This window comes from Heteronotia binoei, chromosome 16 (genome assembly GCF_032191835.1).
Source record: "Heteronotia binoei isolate CCM8104 ecotype False Entrance Well chromosome 16, APGP_CSIRO_Hbin_v1, whole genome shotgun sequence".
Classification (NCBI taxonomy): Eukaryota; Metazoa; Chordata; class Lepidosauria; order Squamata; family Gekkonidae; genus Heteronotia; species Heteronotia binoei.
Window position 1 is genome coordinate 32,415,346 of NC_083238.1, and position 13,588 is coordinate 32,428,933.

General features: G+C 42.4%; 1 protein-coding gene across 2 annotated transcripts in view; it reads left to right on the forward strand.

Moving 5' to 3' along the window:
- Nucleotides 1-13,588, forward strand: part of RAPGEF4 (Rap guanine nucleotide exchange factor 4) — a 252,831-nt gene that overhangs the window by 198,273 nt on the left and 40,970 nt on the right. Inside the window, exons 15-17 of one of the 2 annotated variants that reach the window (XM_060257080.1) lie at nucleotides 482-600; nucleotides 4,513-4,595; nucleotides 8,710-8,788. In XM_060257080.1, the coding sequence (XP_060113063.1) occupies nucleotides 482-600; nucleotides 4,513-4,595; nucleotides 8,710-8,788 (281 nt within the window). Of the gene's footprint in view, nucleotides 1-481; nucleotides 601-4,512; nucleotides 4,596-8,709; nucleotides 8,862-13,588 lie in introns of those variants that run through there. The other variant, XM_060257079.1, reaches the window with a different exon arrangement.

Genomic DNA, 13,588 nt, shown 5'->3' on the forward strand with positions numbered 1-13,588 from the left:
AGCAAACTAATTATGCAATAGCTCACAATTTCAATGCCAGTAGCTCACAAAGTAGAATTTTTGCTCACAAGAGGGAGCATTGGCTGTGACCAAAAGAAATTTTTAAAGAAAAAAAAAAGAGAGAGAGAAATTTCTAAAGAAATGCATGGGATTTGTTGGAATTAACTTGTCCCTCGTGATTTCACTGAAGTTTGTTTATTTATTTTAGTATATTTCTATTCTGCCCATTCCCTGTAGGGCTCAGGGCGGAGTACAACATATGATAAAACAATAAAATACAATAAAAACGTTTTAGACAACAGCACCCAGTTAAAGTACAACCTTCCATTATATTGGATCCCATGTTCTGTTTTTCCCTGACTAGGTCAATCCTTTAAATCATTGCCATTCAGTATTTATTTAGAGCGCATGAAAGCCATTCATATTTCTTCCTTCTTTTTAAATGTTATATTTAGAGAATTATTTTAAAATTCTCTTTTAGGATGTCGAGGCAAACACTGTAAGACTGAAGGAGCATGACCAAGATGTCTTGGTTCTGGAGAAGGTCCCACCTGGAAATAGGGCTTCAAATCAGAGCAGCTCACAGCCTCTTCAACACAAGTATGTTTTCATTCCATAGTGTCAATTAAGCATTTACAGTGATATCATGATATAAACAATAGTGTGTTCAGGGCGTGTTTTTTTTATATAGTGTGTTTTATATAGTGTGTGTTTTTTTATAGCGGGAACTCCTTTGTATATTAGGCCACACACACCCCTGATGTAGCCAATCCTCCAAGAATTTACAGGATTCTCAGTACAGGGCCTACTGTAAACTCCAGGAATATTGGCTGCATCAGGAGGGTGTGACCTAATATGCAAAGGAGTTCCTGCTACAAAAAGTGTGTTCTTTCTGTGGAAAAATACAGTGTGTCAGATTTGAAAAGAAATGATCAGCTAATCACATCCCAGCCTGGGAACCAGGTTTGTTTCCCCACTCCTCCACTTGCAGCTGCTGGAATGGCCTTGGGTCAACCATAGCTCTCACAAAGCTGTCCTTGAAAGGGCAGCTTCTGGGAGAGCTCTCTCAGCCCCACCCACCTCACAGGGTGTCTGTTGTGGGGGAGGAAGATAAAGGAGATTGTGAGCCACTCTGAGATTTGGAGTGGAGTGCGAGATATCATCTTCATCATCATTATAGAACTGGTTTAAATTAGAAAGTCACACAGATATTGTTATGTTACTAACTGGCATGACTTGACCTAAACTGTACTGGGAATTATGGGATGATGGTCCCCAGCATCCTTCCCTCCTCACAGGCCTACAATCCCAAGAATTTTTTGGGGGAAAGGGAATAGCCATTAAACCAGTATAACTCCAGACTGTGGATAATAATAATAATAATAATAATAATAAATTTTATTTATATCCCGCCCTCCCCGCCGAAGCAGGCTCAGGGCGGCTAACAGGACATGGTATACACCATGATTATTATACAAAACAATTGTAAAATACGGTTAATAAATACATTTAAAAACAGTTGCATAAAATTTTTAAAAACTACAATAAGTTAAAGGTGCTACATTCTATAAGGTATATTCTTCCACTGTAAGGAAACTGGGACAATAAAGATGGGAGGGCAGCTTCGGAATGCTCTTGGTTTACCATCACAAGAATCTTTCACACACCCAGAGACGCGTAAGGGCTAAACCAGGGGTGGCCAAACTGTGGCTCTGGAGCCACATGCGGCTCTTTCACATGTATTGTGTGGCTCTTGGAGCCCCCACTGCCCCTTCAGCCTGCTTGGAGAAGGCATTTATCTCTTTAAATTACTTCTCCAAGCCAAGCCAGCTGGCAGCTTGGAGAATGCATTGAGAGTTAAAATTGCTTTCTTTCCACCTCTCTCTCCCCCATCTTTTTTCTTTCCCTCCATCCATCCATCTCATGGCTCTCAAACATCTGATGTTCATGTCATGTGACTCTCAAACATCTGGCGTTTATTTTGTGTGGCTCTTACGTTAAGCAAGTTTGGCCACCCCTGCGCTAAACAAAACATTGTTTTTTAAAAGTCCTGCTTCTCCCCCTCACCTCAGCTAGTTTCCTGAGTTAAAACCACACTGGGGAGGAGCTATCGCCCTGATTTTGCCACTCCATGTGCACAGGTGCTTCACATGAAGCAGCATAATCAGGAAAATAACTCCCCTGCCCCAGTATGGTTTTCATGTGAGAAATAGGGTTGCCAGGCCCCCTCGCCTGTCTGGCAGGGGGATTTGGGGGCATTCTGTGGTAGGTGGGGATGTCATGTGATGCCCCCAACTTGATGACATCACCCAGAAGTGATATCATCGCGTCAGGGACATCGCGTTGGGACACTGCGGTATTTGCGCAACACTCCGGGTTTCTTGCCCTCAAAACCATAGAGTTTGTCCAAATACCAGAGTGACATCTGCAACATCTCCGGGCGTGGTCATTATCTGATCATTGCATTGGGGACATCGTGCAGCAATGTCCCTGTTTGGGGGTAGGGTTGCCCTTGCTGGCCAGCTGACTGGCAGCAGATTGAACCCCTAAAAGCAGGGAACCTCCCCCCCACCGGGACCTGGGGGCTGACAAGCCTAGTGAGAAAACGGATTCCTGTCTTCTACTACAGCATCGTTCCCAGTCTGTTTGGGCTCTCCTCATTTTTATCATATCAGCTATTCTCTGCAGCTGCTTTGTAGCTGTGGGAAACACGAGACCCAACTCTTTCAGGCCTAACTCTTCCGACCCAACTCTTTTGGCCCTCTTCCTGTGATGCATAGGAAGCTTTTATTCCTGGCCCCTCTCACTTTAGAAATGTTGTCTTTAGTTTGAGAAGCATGTTGCTAGGAATGCCAGTTGGGTCTTTTCCATATGCAGCAATTTCCTGTCTCTGCTTCTACCGTGTGACTTTTTGTTTGAAGAGCTTGCTGCAAAGATGAACCTACCAACACTCTCTTTCTGGGCAATCACATGCCCTGCTAACAGATTTCATGCAGAGAGTATGCCTACCAACTAGTTTTCACCTCCGGCGTTTCATTTTCACTTTCATATTCAAACTACAGCAAAATGAACTCTCTCTCGCTGCCTTTCTGCTTCACTCCCCAAGATAGTATCTCTGAAGGAAGTGCACTTGGCTTAACAAGGGTTTGCCTTTATGGAACATCAATGCAGCTTTTTCCAAGGGGCTGGCAGGTAAAAGAACTGTGTGACGATCAGTTCTCAAAGTATGGAGGAGCTCCTGGAGCTCAGCTCCACCGCTTATTCTCAGCAGGGGCTTCTTTTTGCAAAGGGGGGAAGTTTCCTATTCCCCTCGATTTGGATGCCGTAAAATGATGCAAAGTTATGTGCACCAAGTGGTGCATGACATGTTCAAAAAAGGAAGTAGGACTGTGAAACAGCAGTTCTTCAGTGCAATCTGAACTGTGATTGTGTTGCAGCACTTGTTTAGTCCATGTTTGTTCTGATTTTAGGTCCATATAAAACATTGCTTTGTGTGTAGTAAAATTCAGTAGAACTTATAATAGTAGAACTCAGGGTCCTTCACTGAAGCTGAAGGGGTGAGAGATTCAAGACAGACAAAAGGAAGTACTTCTTTACAAAGGATTTGGTGATGGCTGCCAACTTGGGCTTTAAAAGGGGAGTAGAGGATGGGGCTTTGGGTGGCTACTTGTCATGGTGGCTGTTTATTCCCTCTAGAAGTAGTATGCCTCTTTAAATCAGTTGCTGGGGAGCACAGATAGGATGCTGCTGCTCAGTCTAGAAGTTTGTGAACTTTCTAGAGGTAGCTGGTTGGGCACTGTGTGAACAGAATGCTGGACGAGATGGGCTTTTGGTCTGATTCATCATGGCTCCTCATGTGTTTTTATGCCATGCTCAAAAAAGAAAGAAAATGCAGGTACACGGTGAAGGGGGTAACAGCATTGTATAAGAAACAACATAATAACAACAAAAATGATTTTTTTAAAAAAAAATCAGGATGGTTTAGTGGCCTGAACCTTGCGTGGTTTACCATGGGGGGCACACGTGTTCATACCACAGGGGCCACATTCTCCATGGAGCTGCGGGACTCACATAATTTACTCTTAGCAAGTAGCCACTGCTTGTCCTTATACCTGGGAAACACTGGAAATAACACTCCCCTGCTCTTTTATCTATCTTTCTGACTACTCAGATGCTGGACTTGATGGATACTAGCCTCATTTAGAGAGCCAGTTTGGTGTAGTGGTTAAGTGTGCGGACTCTTATCTGGGAGAACCGGGTTTGATTCCCCACTCCTCCACTTGCACCTGCTGAAATGGCCTTGGGTCTGAAACTGCCAGGTGTTATGAAATGTAGAAGGATTAATGTATGCTAAAAATCAAAACATTTTTTTAAAAAAGTCTGTAAAGGTTGTCTAGCTAATGCTAAATAAGTTTACCTGCATTATTTATTTGATACAGTTGTGCCTTCTCCTTCCTCCTCCAGAAGGTTCAGACTAGTTCTTTACTGATTGTTTCCCTTTTTCACAATCAGGTACACTGTGATGTCAGGAACTCCAGAGAAAATTTTAGAACACTTCCTAGAAACAATGCGTCTTGAATCAAGTGAAGGAACAGGTAGACTGACTAAAAGCTTTATATGCAGAATTGAATTTTGTTGGTCTTGAAAGTGCCACTGGACTTGTAGTTAGTTCTCACATCTGTTTGTTAACTCTTGTATTTGTGTGTTAATGTGATGCCATTCATAGGTCTTACCAACTGCTTTAACCCAATCTCTGCTATAATTATGATCACCCAGTTATGCACCTAGACTCTATCTAGCCCTTCCTGGCAACCAACCCACCACCACCACCTCTCTACCTGTATGTAAGGCTTGAGGAAACCTGTTTCAATGTATTTGAAGAAGTGTGCATGCACACAAAAACTTCTACCCAGAATTAAACTTTTGGTCTTAAAGGTGTCAGTGGACTCAAACTGTGTTCTAAAAGCCTTTCTGTAATTGTACATTAATACAGGAAGTGGGGGGTGCAGTTCTTCACACTGGCTACTTAAATTCTGCTTAATAGGATTGCAGGAATCTAACTGCAGGACTGCAGCCAAAGCTTCCATTTGCACTGTGTGCATTTGGTGCTTTCCTTGGACATTAAAAATAGCCACATATATTAACCAAAATACAGTACCCGATGCTTTATTTTATCAAGGTTGTATGCCACTTTGGGTACCATTCTTAGGAAGAGGATCCATAGCTTATTGGTAGACCTCCTGATTTCCATGCTGATGGTTCCAGGAACAGTCTCTGGCATCTCCAGAGGAAAATGTATAAGGTAGCAGATACTGGGAAAGATCTTTGTTTGGAAACCGTCAGAAAACACAGTATTGACCTACACGAACCAGAGTTCTGTCTTGGTACAAGGTAGTCTCCATAAGTTCATGAACACCCTTGTTTCAGGGACTTAGAAACGTGGTGCCATGTTTTTTTAATTTGTGTTGGGTACATTTTGCAAAAACAAAGCAAAGCTGCCTCTTTTGAAATTATTTTCCAGAGAGCCTTGGGGCAGTGTTCCATTGTCAGCATAGAACTTTGCAGTTTCAGCCACCAAATCAAAATATTAGATCACCCATTCCCTTGAGTACTTGAAAATAGCTTTCTGCTGTACTTGTAATCAGTCCAAAGGATCTAACCGATGGGATTCTTTTCCCGCCCCCTCTTTTTCTTTCCAGTTGCAGGAGGTGCAAATGTCTGCAGTGAGTACTTAAATTTTTATGTTTCCAGGCAAATAAAAAAAAAGAAAGATATGAAACAGTTTTGTTATGCACAGAAAACAACAGTTTATTTTGATTGTGTGCACATTCAACTCAAAGCTATTTTTAAGTACTAGACCGTATGGGTGACCATAATAATTTAACTGAGACAGTTGATTTCCATTAGGACAGTGCAAGGCTTGTAGACTTTTCCATTGTTGATTTATTCAAGGTTTGCCACCAATGATTTGCCCAGCTGGCTGAAGAAAATGTAAAACGTAGTCCTTAACAATATTCCTTTGGCCCCGTAGCTCAATCTAGCCCAGATACCCAATGTTCCAAAGCTCTTATTCCTGTCCTGTTTTGTTTCCAACAACATGCAGCCCCCTTTTCTCGCTGTCATCTCCCTAAGTTCTATTTGACATTTTTGCTATCCTCTTTTTTCTTTTTCTCCTATCTTCTCAGGCTTTTCATTCTCAGTGCTCCTTTTTTTGTTTGCCCGCCTTATCCCTGTATCCTTTAGTTTCCCCCATGCCTTGCCTCTTCTTAGCAACCCTAGGTCTTTAATGAGTGAGACTTTCAGGAAGAGCTGTTTGAATATTTACAAAACATTCCATGACATCATAGCAGCTTTGTAGAGCTCTCAGAAACTGACAGTGATCTTGTGGCATGTTTCTCCTTCAACATTATGGTCCCCATGCCAATAGAACATTTGTACAAACAGTTAAACACTCAAGAGGACCAGCCAAGGTAATATGTCAAGCAGCGTTAAAGAAGACTGTCAGCCTGTTACATTTTTATCAAGCCACCAGAGTTCAAGATGGCATACATGAGTCTTCCATCCCATTTTATCAAATACAAACTCTGTGAGGTAGGTTAGACAGGCCCAAGATTACCCAGTGAGAGTTTTCCTAGTCCTATTCCACCACTTCAACCATGACACCACACCGGATGCAATCAGACAAGCAGTTTGGCCCGCCATATCTACCCCTCCCCTCTGGATTAAATGGGTGCAACCACATGTGCACATCTCAGTCCCATGCCCCACTCACCCATACCTTGTGCTGAAATGACTTCCAAGTGAATTAAATAGCCTCCAGCAAATTTGGGTGGTTTCCCTAGTGAAGCACTTCCACAGCGAGTTTCTCGACATCTGATCTCCCCAGCACATCATGGAAATGCATGAGTGGTGTAATAGTTCCACTCTATTTCCAGCATGTCCTTTTCCCCTCCTAACCCCACTTCGATATGCACTTCAGTGCCCCCATAGAACCAGCCAGGAGCGTGTGTTTGTCTGCTTCTGCACAATGCACAACGGGGGGGGGGGGGGGGAGGGGGAACACCCACCGCAGCTGTGGGTTCATGGTTGTGGCATGTTAGCCATGTGGAGGATCAACCACAGGCCCGCTGCACTATGATGCTGGTTTAGGGGGCACTGTCTGAACAACATAAACCATCCCAAACTCACACAGTTTTTTAAGAGCAGGGATACTGCCTCAGCAACGTGCCTGTCTGATCGCACCCACTGTCTCACATCATATAGAGAATAATCAATTCATACACTGCAGATTAACTGTTAGTGGATTGTTTTTACATTGCCTTGGACTTTACAATGCCATGAGGAATGGCCTGCGAGCAAATCAGAATTAGATCCAAATATATCACTCATTGTTTGTTTATTACTGTCTAAGACCATCATAAAGTTTGATCAGACATAAAAGGCAGTAATAGAAATTCAAATTTAAGAACTTAAAAATGCAGTTCCTGTAATTTAAGAATTCATGCACAGAATTTAACAACTGAACATGTAATCTTAGAATTTTTATCGGATTAAAAACCAGTAAAGCCTTACTTTATTGTGTTTATGTGACCAGGGATTATATCAGCTAATGGGGTAATAATTCTAAAATAAGCCTCCCTGTAAAATGGGCAGCTAACGAACTTGTGCTCTACAGACTCAACCTCCCCAAAGGAGCATGAGCAGAGGTGGCTGGATTTGCTTAATCTAAGAACCACATAGAATAAATGTCAGATGTAGGTAGGTAGGTAGGTAGGAAGGAAGGAAGGAAGGAAGGAAGGAAGGAAGGAAGGAAGGAAGGAAGGAAGGAAGGAAGGAAGGAAGGAAGGAAGATGGGGGAGGGAGGAGGAAGGGAGAGGAGACAAGAAAGCAACTTTAACTTTAAATGCATTTTCCAAGCCGCTGGCTTGGTTTGGAGAAGTGATTTAAAGAGAGAAATGCCTTCTTTAAGCCAGTCAACGGGGTGGGGGTGGGGGCGCTTCAAGAGCCACACAGTATGTGTGAAAGAGTCACATGTGGCTCCTGAGCCACAGTTTGATCACCCCTGAGCATGAACATAACCTTTCTGAAGAGGGAATTTTATTATATCTACCTTCAATAACCGCAGATGGAAGAGTGAAACAGGTACTTGGTCTTTCCATAATTTACTGAATGTGTACAGAAATTCATATCATTCAGGGGCATAATACTGGGCATCAGTAGAAACCCAATTTTAAAATCTAGAAAAAATTCAGTTAGCTGGCCATTTTATACGTGGTGCACCTAATATTCTCAATTTCTTTTGTTTTGCTTTTCACATTTATACATCAGGACCAAAACTGCACAAGATACTCAGAGTTCTGTAAATAAACAACCAAGTCTTTTCCTAATGCAGGGCCCTAGTTTCAATCAGGATTGAATCCGAACAATTTGGGGCTGTGTGCGCCTGCTTTTGAAAAGGGAGGTGGGAAGTGTGAGAGCTCATTTGTGGAACCTTCCGTGTAGTTTGTCTTTCATATCTCATCACCATGGAGGGTCAAAAAGCAGCTCCCTGTTAAATGATATGTTTAATCAATACAAAATATATCTGACCAAGCTGAATCATTTGTCATATTTAGGGAGCCAACAAAGCCTTTAGCTGAAACAGAAAGTTATCATAGCTCAGCATGCTTTTGGAACATAATGTGGTTGCTTTTGGTCTTCTTTTCACAGATCCTGGCTTTCATGATTTTGTTATGATGCACTGTGTGTTCATGCCGAATAATCAGCTTTGTCCGGCTTTGATGGCTCAATATCCTTTTTGTTTAATGGGGAAAAACCCACCTTGCATTCCTTGACAAAGATCAGGCTCATGAGATGTGAGTGTGCCGGGGTTAACTGATCCAAGAAGTGACCTCTGCACTGAAATCTGGAAAACTGAGTATGCATTTGCAACAAGTAGTGGGCGGTTCCATTTCCAGTGCAATCTCAAACAAAGTTGCAGCTTTCTAAGACCAGTGATTTCAATGGACTTAGAGTGTAACTCCACTCCTGATGGTATCGTAATGCTGCAGTCCTATATGCACTTTCCTGGGAGTAAGCCTCATTGGATAAAATAGGATCTACTTCTGAGCAGACCTGCTTATTTGAGACTGGTTCTGCTTTCCTGGCTGAAGCTAATCGATTTCAATTTGTGACTAATTTAAAATATATCTAACCCTCCCCCATATACTCTGTCTTATTGTTGGCCCCTACTGTCTCAATACATGCCTCAATAGGCTTTATCCCTAGCATTCTCTCCTGTCAGGTTTGAAAGCCCCTTTTGGAGGGTTTCCCCCCACCATAGTGTTGAATTTGAATAATTGTACCCAGGGCTCTTTTTCTAGCAGGAGCTTCTCTGGATATTAGGCCACACACCCCTGATGTAGCCAATCCTCCAAGAGCTTAGAGGGAGTACAGGGCCAACTGTAAGCTCCAGGAGAATTGGCTACATCAGGGGGCGTGACCTAATATGCAGAGGAGTTCCTGCTAGAAAAAGAGCCCTGATTGTACCCATGTTGCTCACATCTGCACTGCCTGTGAATTTGATGCAGTGTACCCCAGTGCTCATCCAGAAACAGAGAGGGGAGATTGGAGATGGAAAAAGGGATGTAGGTAGCTAGGTTCCAAGGAGGCCATGTGGCTAAGGTTTAGTTTCTCCTTTAAAAAGAAGTCATGCAGGTGAAATTTTCAAGGTGTGAAGGTGTCAGCTCAAGCAGTTTGGTGTAAATTTGTACTTTTATCTTGTATCAGAAAAGGATCCCAATAGTGAAGTGCGGGGGCACAATGATTAGATTTGTGAGCAAAAACTGGCTAAAATGCACACACCACTGAAATTTGGCATATTCACGTACTTTAAAAGCGTGCCATATTTTTATAATTTAATTACGTGTGACTGTTTATAATTTGCACACTTTTGAGAACATGGATTGCGAGCAGATGGGCTAATCTTACTTGGTTTCTGGAAGGTAAGAGGATTTAGTTCTCACTGAAGCAGTGGTTTTTACAGTTCCATAATATGAAGTTAACCAAGCAGGAGAGCAGGGGGTGGGGGGGGCATATTTACCCAGGTCTGTCTTTTCCACCGTGAGGAGTATCACTGAATCATGACCTCTCGTTCATAGAGAAAAATTAACCACAATCGATGGACAAAGTCAGTAGTTGTTCACAAGACGTGGTAAATATCCAGCCATCTGTGGATTTTGGCGCATGAGACTTTTCTGCTTCCACCTCCTGCTGCCATTCACTGATCCCCGACATTTCTAATTCCTGTGAAGTCAGTGGACCCTCAGCAACAGCATAGGGGGCAAAGAAGAAGAAAAAGAAAACTGCAGATTTATACCCTGTCCTTCTCTCTGAATCAGAGAGCAGCTTACAATCTCCTATATCTTCCTCCCCCACAACAGATACCCTGTGAGGTAGGTGGGGCTGAGAGGGCTCTCACAGCAGCTGCCCTTTCAAGGACAACTCCTGTCAGAGCTATGGCTGACCCAAAGGCCATTCCAGCAGCTGCAAGTGGAGGAGTGGGGAATCAAACCCAGTTCTCCCAGATAAGAGTCCGCACACTTAACCACTACACCAAACTGGCCCTCTGGGGATCTGTGGCAGGAGGGGTAATTGGCAGAAATCAGCATTCCCTGTTCCACAGATGGAACTGCTATTCCATTGGAGGAACTGCATGGCTGGATACACATTATGGCCAATGTGCAACTACAAGAATTTCTGGAAAGGCAAATTCACCTTTGCTCATCCTTCCTCATTTGCTTCTCTCTCCTCTATCTGCCTCTGCTGCCTTTTCAACTGGTAGGTTATACCTGAGAGTTTAATTTGAATTGTAAGCTTTGGGAAACCAACTCCATCCATATGTGAAGAAGTGTGTCTGCACAGGAAAGCTCATACCTTAAATAAAACTTCGTTAGCCTTAAAGATGCCACTGGACTCTAACTTTATTGTACCTACATCAATTTGCATGATGTAATGAATTCTGTTGCATGGTCAGTTGTGAGTGTTAAGAAGCTACACTTGAAACTCCATGGGGAGAGCTTTCATCATTTTTTTTAAATTAAATTTTCAGGTGCATGGGGCCCTGATTCATACTAAGACTGTGTGCAAGGGAAAGGAGAGTTGTCCCATAATGCTATTTTCCTGAACCAAAACAGCCTGGAGGAGCCATGATTTGCCCCAGTAGTGTAAACATAAGGTGCTCTGATCACATTTACCACAGGATTAAGAGCCCGTGGCGCAGAGTAGCAAAGCTGTAGTACTGCAGTCTGAACTCTCTGCTCACGACCTGAGTTTGATCCCAGCGGAAGTTGGGTTCAGATAGCCGGCTCAAGGTTGACTCAGCCTTCCATCCTTATGAGGTTGGTAAAATGAGTACCCAGCTTGCTGGGGGGAAAGTGTAGATGATTGGTGAAGGCAGTAGCAAACCACTCCGTAAGAAGTCCGCCGTGAAAATGTCATGATGCGACGTCACCCCAGAGTTGGAAACGACTGGTGCTTGCACAGGGGACTACCTTTACCTTTTTTTTTTTTTAAGCTGGTATAACATCCATTTCTTCTCCCCAGGGAACCTTGGGAATTATAGCTTTGTGGGGTGATCTAAGAAACGCCAACGGAGAACGTTCTCAGCACTTTCAGCAAATTATATTTCCTTGAATTCTTTGGGAGAAACCCATGATAGTTAACCTGATATCTACCTGATAAAGGGTTTGTAAGGATAGAGATATACTCTACTCTGGCTCCTGCAGAATTCATAGGGTTTCCCCCCAAAAAATCGATTAAAACAAAACATGACCAGTAAGTACAAAGATGTATGTATATCTGTCTGTCTGTATAAATATATATGTAAAGATTGTGTTCAGTATGCTTCTGCATCTATGCACATGAGTCATCATGAATGGGATTGGATACCGTATTACATCGAAGGAGGCACCACTTGCTTCAGTTTTTAGGCAACAAAATTTGCCGAAATCAGTATTCAGTCACAACATCATTGTTGATTAATACTTCAGAAATTACAGCCTCTCTGGCATTTATTTATACATAAAGCTATTATTCTGATAGATACACAGCTCGAACATTTCAGAAAGGTTTTTTTTCCCCCTCTGTGAGTTTTCATGTGATAGCATTTGCATGGGAGAAATTATTAGCGGAATTAACAATAAGTAGACGAGCAATGGGAATAGAGGGAAGAAATTAGTAATGCCTGCCGTGAGTCACTTAATAAGCGGGTTAAAGGATATTAAATAATTACAGTGCTTGCACGGTGGAAACTGCATGAAGAGATTGACTCCGTGAAATGTTTCTGGATATCTGAAATATTATAGAGACTGACGCTTAAATGCAACTATATCCCACTTCCATAAAATAACCTATCTAGTTTTATTTTTTTCTTAACTAAATATTTTCCAAACTAAATTAAAATATGGGTTGCTATAAATATCCCCAAATCCCAGCAGCAAAATTGCTGTAGTGGGAGTCCTGACAGGATTTCTAATTTCCTAGTAGGTTTTTTTATTAAGACTTCAAGGAAACCACTATAAAATTATGGCTTATTAAGGCCTCACTTCCTAAATGCCCCCCTTAAATTACCAATTTTGGTGCATTGTACATGTTACTGTATCTTTTGGAGACTGGAGAGCTTTTTTTTTCTAGATTTCTCATGGGTTCCTTCCCACCCACCCCTTCTGAGCTGTTGAAAATCTCTGGAGTCATACCATAGATTGCATGTCAAACTTCTCATGCTTTGATTTGAAGGAAGCACTTTATTTTAAGAATTATTGTCACATTGGGCCCTCTGCTTGTCAGAACTGTCATACGTGGAAAATATTCTGGGCCATTAATTCCACCTGGAAAGCACACGCTACCACTGCATTCAATTTTCTTTTTATTCATGAGTCTCTCTCTCTCTGTGCCAGTCAGACAATATGTTTAGAATCACATTCCAAACTGAACAGGACTAGAAGTCAAACCCATGTTTTCAGGCCCATGTTTAGTGACCATGACATTTGGAGTTCAAGATAGATATTATAACATGCAGTAAACCTAACATTGTGCCAAACAATCATGGGTGCCTAATTTTCCTGTCAAAATTTGCCCTCTCAAAAAGTGATCGAATTTTACACCTGAGGGAATTAGCTACTTTTAAAAAACACTGCTTTGAAATTATTTGGAGTTCCAGTACCTATGGAAGCCCTTGAGGCTAGAGACAGCTGCCTCAGGAAGTACTAATTACCCCAACAGTTGGGGGGAACAGAATATGTGTGATCCCATAATCATTAAGGAACTCCACCACCCCCACCCCCCAACACACTATACAGATTGCTGCTGATTTCTACATGGAGACAGAAACCGGGAAGCGGGTGATCTTTTTAACATTCCTCTTGTGTTGTTTTTCTCTCAGAAGTGGCTAACCTTAAACTACTTTTATCTCCACTGGAGATAAAAGAAATGCAGGCACCCTCCCCCACTCTCTGTGGAGAGCTGGGCTCCACCAGCTAAAATCTGTAAAGGGGGGAGGGGGGCATCTTTTAAATGGATTGTAGGCCTACCCATAGTAAACTGGAAAGCC